Below are 13550 nucleotides of genomic sequence, written 5' to 3' on the forward strand. Positions count from 1 at the left end.
GGGTGAGTAAAGGAAAAAGAAATGCTGATGAATACGGAAAAAAAAAAAATGATCAAAAAACCAGTACAGGGCTAAGGCTGGGGCTGAGCAGCACAGCGGTTGCCTAGCATGCGTGACCCACTGGGTTCGATCCTGAGCACCACATAAAAATAAAATAAAGGTATTCTGTCCATCTACAACTACAAAAAAAAAAATAAATTAAATCAGTACAAATGATACAAAGCAATCACAATATAATAGGGGATATGAATAAAACAGGTAAATCAATTAAATATTTCTATGGAAAAGAAAAGGCAATGTAACCACTTATTACCTCTTACCACCACCAATTTTCTTTTTTTGTTTTGTTTTGTTTTTAACTCTTTCTCTGCTCTCTCCTGTCTACACTAATGACAAAAAGTAAGAAGCAACCTAGAAGATGAAAAAAATCTAAAGATGATTTTGACATCTTCTTCCCTATTGCCACAAATAATTATTTATAGATGCATGTCTTGGTAAGATAACTTTTGACTCTCTGGCACTCACCTTCCCACTCACCTTGCCAGTAAAGTGGAAGTTAGGCAACTCATTTCCACTTTTGATAGTTTTCTATAACAATAGTGTTTTAAACTGAGACCAAATTTCTTCTGAAATGCCCTAAGTCCCATATTCTATGGATCTTGCAAAATAAGACTTCTTATTCCTTTTCAGATATTTGGAAATAGTAATCTCTTCCCTAACTCTTATGTTTTTCCCAGCTAAACAATAACAAACTCTCCTTGAAAGGGAAAAAAAAAAAAAAAAAGGAAAGAGAATACTGCTTACCGATAAGATGATGTAGAACTTCTTGATCGACTTCTAGAGTGACTATAGGAGACAGACCTTGTTCTGTGTCGTGATTTGGTTTCAGATTTACTTCGAGATCTACTTGGACTCCTGGACTGACTATCACCATCCCGACTAGGCGTCTGTTCATCACTTGAACTCTCCTGATTTCTTGGCCTCCGGTTTAGGCGAGCTGTCTTCCTTACTTCATCAAACAGAGACCCAGGCCGAACTTTATTTTTGCTTTTAATTTCTATTCTCAAGCCCTGAGGTTTCAATTCAGGTACAGCAGTCAACGCCTTTACTTCTATGGCACTAGATGTGGTGGCTGTAGGTGCTGCCAGGTTCCCCACACCTTGCAGGGGCTTCCATTTATTATCTGTGAGGTGGATCTGGCTCTTCTCAGCTACCTCCTTCTTCCCAGTACTTTCTACAGCACTGGGCAAGCTGACAGAGTTGCCGTCCTGTTTCCCCACTTCACCTAAGGTTTTGTTTTCAGACACACTGCCTTCTTGTTTTGTCTCCTCTGTTTCAGGATGTTCTATATGTATGTCTTGCTTTAGAACCACACTTATCTCTGGGGTGTCAAGCCTTGAATTTGCTAGAGGGGAAGACCCCTCTACCTTCGCTGGGGAATTCCTATCAGGAGTGCAAATCTCCATGTTATCATCTGTTTGAAGCACATCCTCTGTTCCACTTGGAACACTTTCTTCAATCTGCTGGGTGTTTGGGGGTGAACTGGCAGCATTTTCCTCAGCATTTAAAGCAGTGGGACAAGTGCTGGGCTTACTATCACCTTTAGTAAGCTGGTCAAGACCTGATGACGTAGTCATTGTATTATGTTTACCTGAAAGGCTGCCCTCGTCACAGGATTTATCAGTTTTTGGAATATGATCTTTTATGGTTTCACAGTTTTCAGAAATTTGGGTTTTTTCTTTTGATTCCTGAGTAACTTGCTTTTCATTAATCTCCTCCTCCTCCTCTTCACCAAATTCTAGTGGAGGCTGCCAGTGAAATGCCTGTTTTCGTTTTGGAGCCTTGTGTTTTTTTTCCTTTTTCCCTTTCTGTTTTTCTTTTGCTTTTTTAGTGTGTTCCTTTCTAAGATTTTCCTTTGACCCATGTTTGTGCTTCTGTGGCTTTCCTTTATTGTTTTCTGAGTTGGAACAGGACCCCTCAGAATCAGAAGTTGATGGCCGCCGTTTACTCGATTTCCAAGCACTGGTATCATCAGGCAGTGAAGTATTTGCTGAAGATTTTGTCTTGGGTTTTGCTCTGATGTGACTTTCACTAACCTCTGATTCAGAATCTGATGTGGCCTCACCTTCCTCCTTATCAGACGATCGTCGGGAATCGTTTTTACTGTTTTTAGTTCTCTCTCGCTCTGAATTTGACTCAGAGTCCCATTTACTCCCAGCATAATTCTTCCTTTTGGACTTACTGCCATTTCTAAAGTGATCAGAAAGGTTCTCTTTCAAAGTTCTTTTTTTGGTACGAGGGCATTCCCGTTCAGGCTTGGGTTTCTCTTCATCTCTGCTTTTTTCCTGCTTGTCGTTCATTATTTCCATTTTGCCCTGCTTCTCTCTTTCTTGGACTGACTGTGTAACCTGAACACTTGACTGTTCACTGTCTGAAGAATAATCTAAAGATGACCTGCTTTCACTATACTTTCTCTGACATGAAGACTTCTCTCTACCTTTGACATATTTACTGCGAAGTGTCTTTTCAGAGCTGCTGCTGTGCCTTTTATTTGAAGTATTATTTTTTTTCCCATTGGATCTGAATTTCCTCTTGGCTCGTCTTTCATCATTACTGCTAACAGAAGTGTATGAAGATGATCTACTAAATGGTGAACGATCACTGTACTTACTTCGTGAATGAGATCTAGAAGATGGAGACCTAGACCTTGAATGTGAACTAGCTAGACTACGAGACCTTGTATATGATCTAGAATAAGATCTACTCCTAGAAGATCTGCTACCTGACCTTGGTGAACTTTCAGAACTTCTATCACTATATTTTGAATAAGCACTCCGATCACTTTCTGAATTTTTTTCTCTTTTACGGTAGGATGATGAACTACCAGTCTCTTTAATGTTTGCTGAACTATAAGTGCTTTGAATGGGCAACAAATGGGTTGCTTTTGCTTTCATTTCCTGAATTCGCTCATAAGAGGGCTTCCAGGGTTTCTGTCCAGGTTTCCACCTTGAAGGGGGGGGACTGTCACTCAATGGTATTACAGGAATATTTTCTGCTACCACTGTCTGTACTACTACATTTTCACTTTGTGGTACTGTTGCCCTTAAAGGTTCTGTTTTAACTGGTTTATTTTCACTTAACTGAGAAGCTGTTCTTCTTGGTGATTTTGATGCTGTCCTTTGGCGCCCTGACTTGGAACTTGACCTGGACTTTGATCTACTTTGAGAATGTGATGAAGATTTTGATGCAGTCCTTGATCTTGAGCTTCCTCTAGAATAAGACCGTGAATGAGACTTGGATCTGTAGGAATCTCTACTGGAATGGGTTGAAGTGCTCTGGTCATCCTTGTCAGATTTAGACCAGTCCCTCTTACATGAGTGATGAGATGAAAAGGAGGAAGATCGAGATCTCCTTTCTCTATCACAAGAGGACTTCATTTGTCGAGTGGAAGATTTTGAAGATTCAATATCAGAAGGTACAACAACTCTTCTCTTCTTAGTCTGTTTGTGTCTTCTGCAATGTTTTTGCTTTTTTGCTTTCTTTTTATGCTTAACCTTTTTTTCCTTTCTACGTTTTTTATGGTGACCATCAGAGTGTCTTGCTGTACTAACATCTGAATAATATCCATTATAAGACCATGATCTAGATCTCTGGGACAAGCTTCTTTCATCCCATCGACTTGAACAGGGGTCACTCAACCTAGAGACAAGGCCATAATACGCATGTAGTTATTTATAAGCATATTTCTATGCTTTAAAACACATTTCCTGTTGACATCAAAGTACTTGACTCCATCAACTCTTTAAACACATGTAAAAGCATGAATCAGAATTACAGGCCTTGTCTTGACCTTATACTTTCAGAGAAAAATAATGACAACTACTAACAGATTCACTTACAAAAGTTTTTTTTTTTTTTTTTTTTTAAGCTAAGTAAGGAATTTCCTATTTGATAGAAAATGTCTATGAAAATCAAACCATCAACCAACCATAGGAGCAGAGGTGACATACCAAGCTCCTGGCTGCAATCTACTCAACACTACTCTTCCACTAGGAGTAAAATTTTTTTTTGGGGGGGGGGGGCACTAAGGAATGAACCCAGGGATACTTTACTACTAAGCTATATCCTTGGCCTTTTTTGAGACAGGGTCTTGCTAATTGCTACGGCTGACCTTGAACTTGCAATCTTTCTGTCTCTGTCTCCCGAATCACCGGGATAATAGGGATGCACCACCAACATGGGCACCAGGAGCAATTTTTGAGGGAGAGTCAAACTACGTTCCCCAACAATTTTATTGAGTCTCTGCAGATACCAGAAAGATATCTAATTTTTTTGGTGTGGTACTGGGGATGGATCCCTGGACCTCACAGTTCAGCAAGAGCTCTACCACTCAGTGAGTCACACACCCAGCCCTTATAGTTTTTTTTTGTTTGTTTTTTTTTTAAGAGAAAACTCTTTTTCTTAAGCAGCTAGCATGACTTACTTTTTCTCTACCTCACAAAGGTAATCAAGACTATCCCCTAAGACTGTAATTAAGCTATGCAAGACAAAAATTAAGAAAAAATTATAAAAAAACGGATTGAGGCTTTACGATTTTAGTGGTAATGTCAGGGCTTAAAATTGAGAGCTCTGAGCTCCAGTGGGTTGCTCCAACATAGCAGGTGTTTGCCTTTTTCTACTTCTCCCAATGCAAGCCACTCTGTCAGATGCTTGCAAAGAAAAAGAGAATTTCCCACAAAGAACTGCACAGGCCGGGTGTGTGTGTGTGTGTATGTATGTGTGTATATATATATATATATATATTTTTTTTTCCCCTAAATATTTATTATTTAGTTGTAGTGGACACAATGCCTTTATTTTTATGTGGTGCTGAGGATCAAACCTAGCGCCTCACGCATGCTAGGTGAGCGCTCCACCTCTGAGCCACAAACCCAGCCCAGTATATTTTTTCATTAGCTATTACAGGACCAGCCTCATTTCTAACACAGATATTCCACTGTGATGTTATCTCTGAGATGAAGAGATAAGTATACTCCTAAAGATGCAACCATCTCTGGGGACAGAAATAAATGCACACACTGGGTATAGGTTTTCCCATCAACCAATTAATTCATCAGTGACTCTAAAACACATGGCTAGGAAAGAACATGTTTTTGTTTTTTGTTTTTTTGCTGTGAGCTTCACTTAAGTTGCTGAGGCTAGCTTTGAACTTGCGATCCTCCTGCCTCAGCCACCTGAGCAGCTGGAATTATAGGCATGTGCCACCACACCCAGCTAATATAATTTTGAAGTCCTGATTACTTCTAAAATTGAGTAAGGGTTCTTTAAACATTCAATAGAGAGAAGTCAGAATTTTGATTTAAAAGCTCCCAAAGCCATTCATCTCACCTAGTTAACGGCACTACTTTCACCCTCTGGTCACAGTCTAATTCTGACTACAAATCTTACTGAAAAGTCCAGGATTAGGCCTATAATTGCCTTAACATTTAAATAAAGCAGATACTGGATTGTGCTTATTCTCAAAGCTCTTACTTATCTCCTTTACTCCATTTTTCTCCACTAGGTGGTCTGTAGGCTCTTAATCTCTGCATTTCCTCTTTCCAGTGAGGAGGAGTTTCACTGCTGTCATCATTATCTGACTCAGAACAGGATCTTGATCTTGGAGGTGTGTGATAGCGCTTTAAACAAAAGAAGAGAAACTATTTTTAAAATGCCTCTCAATTACAATCTACTATAGGACAGAGACATGTAAAAGATCCAATCTCCGATTCCTTCAAAGGCAATCATGTAAGTACTAAAACAATGATCTGAAGTTATTTCAGACATAAGTCCTTGAGATGGGAAAGGCAGATGTTTACCTGTAAACCCATATGAAATCTTACTCTTCAAAGTCTTAACAGTTACATTCATTACCTGAGATTACTCAATATACTAAGATTTCTCAACATACTCAACAATTGTTTCACATGTTCATTTCATCCTTGTTTCATCCAAACACAGCCATAAAATTTGACCCAACAGCAGTACTTTCTCATAACTATGGAAACTACAACTAAGTCCTTGAACAGTTTTTGTATTATAATCAAAAATCAAAGCTAGGATTTTACTTATAGGTTAAAAAAAAGTTACTGTTTAGGTAAGTAATTTGAAAAAAGAAGTCTTAACACACATACAATTGTACCCCTTCCTTTAATCTTCCGTCCAGACTTTGATACAGATGGTTTTTGATCACTTATAATGGGTGCAACATCTGGAATCTTCCTAGAAAAGAAGTTATGAAAATTAAAAATTAGCAAATGTTAGGCATTCCCCTCTCCATGTTTCAATGCAAAATTTATGCTTTTGTGCAGTTTTCTATTACTTTGTGACATGAAAAATCACCTGAAATTCTGATTTTAATATCCATAAATAAAAATTTATTGAAACACAGCCACTTCCATCTCTTCACCTGTTTTTTCAGGCTGTTTCTAATGTGGTGCTCTCATTGTTTTACACTGCTATAAGGAGTGCTAGGAGTATGTCAGGCTAGGTGCAGTGGTGCACACCTGTAACCCCAACTACTAGGGAGGCTGACATGACAAGATAACAAGTTTGAGGCCAGGTTGGGCAACTTACAAGACCCTGTCTCAAAAAAGAAAAGAAAAAAAAATTGGGTTGAGGTGTATCACAGTGATAGAGTGGTTGTCTAGCATGTACAGGCCTTAGGTTCAATCCCCAGCAAAACACACACAAATACACATACACATACACACACACACACATATCATAGGATTTCAAGTACTATGCCTATCACTCATGTGTATGAAAAATGTTTTCCAAGTTGAAATGTATAAAATCTCACTTCAAATCAGCATCACCAGATGAATGCTATTATCTACTTTAATAGGAAATTTTGGACCCTAATTAAGTGAAGTCACTCCCCCACAAAAGAATTCTATTCTTCTCATAAAAAAGACCTGCCTTAAAAAAAAAAAAAAATGATACTCAGGCCAGCCATAGTGGTGCACTCCTGTGATCCCAGGTACTTAGCAGGCTGAGGCAGGAGGATCACATGTTTAAGAGCAGCCTGAGCAATTTAGCGAGACCCTATCTCAAAATAAAATTAAAAGGGATGGGAACATAGCTCAGTGGTAGAATGCTTACCTAACATGTGCTAGGCCCTTGGTTCAATCCCCAGTAATCGGTGTGGGGGAGATGTTAAGTTTTGTTATATTATATTTTGCATTTTGTTGATACAACATTTGCGGTGAGCAGGAGGGATAGCTCAGTGGTAGAGCACTTGTATAACGTGTGAGGCCCCTGAGTTCAATCTCCAGCATCCCTTCCTGCCCCATTTTTTTTTTTTTTTTTTAGTTTTTGATAGCACCATATATAAATAAATAAAATAAAGGTCTGAGTATCGAACCCAGTACCTCACACATACCAGGCAAGTGGGCTACCACTGAGCCAACAGCCTCAGCCTCAGCCCTTGCTGCAATTTTTTTAAAGGAATGGAACAATAACCTTATGTGAAGACCTAACTACAAATAGGGTCACTTACATACATTCTTGGCTTTCAAAATAACTATTCATATAGAACTTATCAATTACACTAGCTATTATCTATTTCTGTATACAATGAATTCTTTAAATAATTGTTAATTCAAGCCTAATATACAAATACATTAGTATTTTTAGACCAAATCTAAAGCTTTTAGATTAGTTTTTATAATGCAGAGAAGTTATCAATGAGCCAATTTAATAACTGTAACAAATTTGATATTAAATTTTTTGTTTGTTTTTAGTTGTAGATGGACACAATACCTTCATTTTTATTTGTTTTTATTTTTATGAGGTGCCAGGGATCGAACCCAGTGCCTCACGCATGCTAGGCAAGTGCTCTGCCACTGAGCCACAACCCTGGCTCCTGATATTAAATTAATCTCCAATCACCATGTTATTACTTTTGCAGTATTAAAGTTAAAATACATTTCATCCCTCAGTTGGACCCAGAGTCCAACTAACCCTCTATTCTGATAACCAAAACCTCATCCCTTTAAATGAAAGGTCAAGGTAAACGATCAGTAATAAAATCTTTTCTAGACCTCCAATAAAACCTCTCTACTCTACCACTGAGCCACAACCCCAGCACCATCAAATGTGAATTCTAAAAGTTGAGGTACATGTCATTTATTAATCTGGCATCTCCTATAATATCTTCCAAAGTGTTCTGAACATGGATTATATTTAGTCAATGAGTGTGAAACTGTAATATGCCTATGAAATTTGTCTATCAGCGTGGGAAGAGAAGGAAGGGAGCATGGGGTTAGAAATGATAGTGGAATGTGATGAACATTATTATCCAAAGTACATGTATGAAGACACGAATTGGTGTGAATATACTTTGTATACAACCAGAGATATGAAAAACTATGCTCTATATGTGTAATAAGAATTATAATGCATTCTGCTGTCACCTATAAATAAAATTTTAAAAATAAAAAAAATTTCAAAAGAATAAAAAGTTAAAAGCTAGGAAAAAAAAAAGAAAGAAAAAATTGTCTATCAGAGAAATAAAAGTACAAAAGTTAGTCATCCTACTTACGGTTCAGGCTCCACAGTGACCACAGGCATATCTCTTCTCAGTAAAAATCTGTTCTCAGGCACTGGAGGAATCTCTTCTGGGCGGACTACAGGCTTTTCCCGTTTAGCGTTTGAATCAACTGATCTTTTCTCATTTGTATCACTCCTCTCAGAGTGACTGTCAAGGATCAAACAAGTCACCAAATAAGATGAGTCATGCTTGAATTTCATAATAATAAAAGCACAGAAAACTAGACATTAATGGCAAAACTACTGACAGCTTACAAGTCTCAAAGGGTAGTATAATTTAACATATAAAACATCAACCCAGAGAAATACAATTCTGACAATAAAATTATTGAATGATCTTAACTTATTTTTCTTTTTACAAGTTTCAGGAATTATTTTCACCTGGAAAAACACAAATCTTGAATATAAACGCATATGCTACTCCAAGATGTCAGATTTCAATTTAGTTACAATTTTAAAAAATGCTATGCTTGTCATCCATTAGAAATAAACTGGATTTACATAGTCTCATGTACTTTGCCCATTCCAGGGTGAGTGTATGTTTTAGTTAAGACTGAATTGGTGTTTCATACTTACTCTTTTGGGCTCATTATATGTTTGCTCCTTGGTTCTTCTGAGCTGCTTGCTTCCTTTCTTCTCCTTTTAGAATGTTTAACTTTTGGCCTCCTCTTATGTTTCCTTCTTCTGCTTCTCCCATGTTCAATTTCACTTTCTGAAGATGATTCGGAAGATGAAGAGGAACTGGAAGAGGAATCCGAGTCTTCTGAATGTGTTGGTTTCTTCCTTTTTTTCTCAAAAACTTTTAATAAATATTAACAAAAATATTAGTAATGAATTCCTGTGTCTACCTTTAAGAGTAAAAAATTGATTACGTAAAATTATATGATAGTTTATAATAAATCACATACGATTCTAGTTGCTTCATGTATAGTAAACTAAAAAAGAAATTTAAATAAACTTTTTAACAAGTTGATAATACAATTGGTTGCAAGACTCTAAAGTAATGAAGTTGCTCATTCTCATGAAGTCTACATTAGAATGGGAGAGATAAGAAAATAAATAATTGTGTATTATAACAACAAAAAAAAGCAGTATAAAAGGAATACAGAGAGTAGGGGGAATTTAAGATGACATCTGAACAGACCTAAAGGGAGGGGGTCGTGCATATCTTAACCAAGAGTGTTCTAGACAGAGAGAACAGCCAGCACAAAAACCTTGAGTGATTAGCATGTCTGAGTAAAGGTCAATGTGGCTAAAAGGCAATGAATGAGGAGGTCAAAAAGACAACAGAGGCAGATTGTCCATAGCCTTACAGACCCCTGCAAAGACTTCAGTTTTGTTAACTGAGAAGGCAACCTTTGGAGGGTTCTGAGTGGAAGTGGCGTGGATGTGAAATGTGGTTAAAAAGATCACTCTAGTTGCTGTTACAAACAAACCACAGAAGGATATAATCAAGGAGACTAGTTAGGGTACTGCTGCTGAGAAAAGATTACAAGAGAACATGGAGACAGAGGCAAGGTGAAAGATTAGGAAGCCATTGCTATAAATCCGGCATGAGACAGTGGTGGTTTGGATCCGGCTGGCAACAAAGGAAAGTAATAAGAGGAGGTAAGACTTGATAGGATTTGCTAATGGACTGGAATAGGGTATGATATAGAGGCCTCAAGTGTTATTGTTATGCCACTAATATGTTTTGTCCACTCCTTCAATCAAGGAGGTATCTTTAAATAAATTAGTCTTTATAGTTCTTCACTGCATCCTAGTCTCTTCCAGTCCCCAAAGCTCTTACCATCTTTTGTTGATTTTGTGGCGAGCACCCCACAGTCAATAACTCGCACATCTGCATAAGGTCTGCTTGCAGCATCAGTTTTCAGATTTTCAATTTGTTCTATGACTTCAAATCCAGAAATAACCAGTCCAAAGACAACATGTACCCTGTCACAATATAAATTCAAGAAATTATTGGTTTGGTGACAGCTAACCTATGAATAGTAATCAAGATAACTTGTTAATAAATGACACAGCCAAAGACCTGAAAATAAAATGAATGTATTTGATGCATGAAGCCACCAGAAGGGAAAGAAAACTTGAAATCTGTTTCATAAAAGGAAACAACGAAAAAATTTGGCCTCCATTAAACTGAGTCTGGGTTTTTCTCCCTTTCTAATAATGGCTCTTAACCATTTTAGGGTAAAAAGTCTGCACTCAATACTGAGAAACTGTCTTTCCAAGGATATTCAATACTGCATGGCTGAGAAGCCCATCCACAGACACAGGTTAAAGATTCCTTCCGTGACATAAGAGGCATAGTGCCTCAAAACTACTGCACCTTGTGATGCTTGAAGAGCAAGGTTATAAGAGATGACCCAGGTATCAAGAGTATCCACAGAGGACACACCTGAAGTCTAATGTGTCCTTATGACTGGCTACCCTAACCACCACCAAGATCATAAGAATGTAACTCTTACCCATCCAGGTGTGGAGCAGGTTTTGTAGTACTGTGTAATAAACATCAACACAAAGATGATGTCAAGAACGACGTGTTCGGGTGAAGAGAGCAGAAGGGTTTAAACACAGCATGTAGAGAACAAAGAAGTAAAGATAAAAAGATGGAGAAAAAGTTAAACATAATAAATAAATATCTAACCTTCAAGACCCCAAACCAGCAATAATAGCCACTTTACTAAGAAAAAAAAAAAAAATCAAAGCAAGATTATAATGAATTATAAAATCATACCTATTAGATAATATGCATATATAGAACATATGAAATAGGTTTCATCTGAGTTATATCCACAAATATTAACATAAATACATATTAAAATTAAAAATACTTTCAAATCCAAAACAACAAAAAAACAAACATTAAAAAAACCTCAAAACTTATAATTAAAAAAGGAAAAGCACCTATCATGTCCCCTATGGATTGCAAAGTGGGATCAACACTTGTCCCACACACTTAGATGAGTTCTTCTATTTATTATTTCTCATACTGAGTCAGTCTGCAGCTTTTAGGCAGGCAGATGGAGGAAGGCCTCAGGAGTCCTGTTTTCAGAACTTCCTGCCCCTTTCCTCACACAAGGTGAGATTCTGCCACTTACAGTAATTCCGAAAATGCAATGGGGAGAAAAATCTTCATCTAACAATTTTGATAGCAAAGTCATGATGGACACTATAGACCTTAAATTTCTATTGCTCAGAAAATACTCAATCAGCTTCTTCTACAGTCACAAACTTCTTGGACAGTCTACGGGGTATATTTGGTTAAGGAACTTTAAACCCAAGCTGATTTCCCATAGCATTTTCACAAATCTTCAAACTGCTTGAATTGCAGTGCAAAAATCCAAAAGCAGATAATCAGAATTATATACCACAAGTATCTTAGTTTATAAGAATGAAAAGCAGATATCTGAGAGAGAGGTCACTGGATATCAGGCTGCACTAAAGCAATGAATAATACTAGAAGCATCCATATAAACTTTTATGTTCATTTTGAGGAAGTTTAAGACATCTAAGTACATTAAAACACAAATTTAGCCTTTGCAACAATGCCAAACTTTACTGTAAAAGAAATTGTAATGCTTATACTTACATTAAGCATATTCAGTTCTGTAAGATGACTACAGTTATTTTTAAAAAAATTAAAATGTCAAAATTAAGTTTTAAACTTTTAAAGGAAATCTTGAGTTTTAAAACTAAAAGTCTCAAATATTCCTTAGAAGAACGAGAATTTAAAAATTCAAGCCCATGTAATTATAAAAATGAAAACAGGCAGCAAAAAAAAAAAAAAGAAAAGAAAATCTAGTGAATTGTGAGGAGCCACTAATGCCCCTAAATTATTAATCATTAAACTAGCATTAAAAATGGATAATTATTTTATAATAGAAATGTACTTCCCATAATTATAAAACTCTACCAAGCACACTAAAAATAAGAGACTACTACATAAGCTAGACAGATTCCAATATATAAAAGATGTAAAGAGTGCTTCTAAAAATGTAAAAATTTCTCAAGAGATCAGTCTCAAATACATAAAAATGAAAGCAATGAATGGATTGTTGGTTAGATACGTTCCTCTTCCTTACTTGATCCTTTCTCATAGTTCAGATATTCAAGTATTGGGGAAAGCCTATAGATTTTTCTAGAACACACAAAGTCCTATTCCATTTGCCATCTTGGCTAATAAAAAACCACCTTATGGCAAACCTTTGGTGAGATAAGACAACCTAGCAAACTACTGTGATGCAGTAACATACTACTTGAGAATAGAATACATATCGTTAAGACATTTAAGTTTTTTGTTTGTTTTTTGGTGTGGGGGACTGCACCCAGGTCCTCCACATACTATTCCACTGAGCTATACTCCCAGTCCCAAGTTTTGTTTTCAATTCAAATGAAAACTGAAGGATAAATAAACTTGGTACTTTTATTTGTAGTAGTGAAGAAAAGAAAGACAGAATTGCCTCTTTCTTTTGAAGACAACTTTCAGTCTGCCCATGGTGCCTAAAGTGATGTAAATAATTTAATTTACTCACATCTGCACCTGGGATCCAGAATTGGAATCCAGAAATGTAAATGTGTACTTTAACTGGGCTGGACTACATATTAAGAATTACCAAAAAGAAGCCTTCTAGGGTTCTAAGCCTACATCCCAGGAGTAGAAATCCCAAGGTAAAGTAGGCTGACTGGCACTGGGCTGAAGTCTATAAGAACGAACAGAGAACATTAACTAAATTACAAAAAAAGGGGTATAAGAAGACAGGGGACATGATTTTGTACAGTGTAGACTACTAAAACAGGCAAAGAGAGCTTATCCATTAACTTTTTGTTGTTGTTGTTGTTGTTTGTGGCACTAGGGATTGAACCCAGGGCCATGTATATGCTAGGCAAGTGCACTACCACTGGGTCACATCCTCAGTCTTCATCCCTCTAACTCTTAACTGTATTCATCTTTCAAA

General features: G+C 37.0%; 1 protein-coding gene across 14 annotated transcripts in view; it reads right to left on the reverse strand.

The window, feature by feature from the left end:
• Positions 1-13550, reverse strand: part of Nktr (natural killer cell triggering receptor) — a 46586-nt gene that overhangs the window by 8358 nt on the left and 24678 nt on the right. For 12 of the 14 annotated variants that reach the window (XM_048794857.1, XM_048794861.1, XM_048794856.1 and 9 more), the window contains 7 exons: positions 11061-11090; positions 10382-10527; positions 9169-9391; positions 8585-8740; positions 6174-6261; positions 5533-5678; positions 805-3699 (listed from right to left, as the gene is read on the reverse strand). In XM_048794857.1, the coding sequence (XP_048650814.1) occupies positions 805-3699; positions 5533-5678; positions 6174-6261; positions 8585-8740; positions 9169-9391; positions 10382-10527; positions 11061-11090 (3684 nt within the window). Of the gene's footprint in view, positions 1-804; positions 3700-5532; positions 5679-6173; positions 6262-8584; positions 8741-9168; positions 9392-9435; positions 10528-11054; positions 11091-13550 lie in introns of those variants that run through there. The other 2 variants (XM_048794864.1, XR_007344264.1) reach the window with 2 other exon arrangements.

Source organism: Marmota marmota, unplaced genomic scaffold (genome assembly GCF_001458135.2).
Source record: "Marmota marmota marmota unplaced genomic scaffold, marMar, whole genome shotgun sequence".
NCBI lineage: Eukaryota > Metazoa > Chordata > Mammalia > Rodentia > Sciuridae > Marmota > Marmota marmota.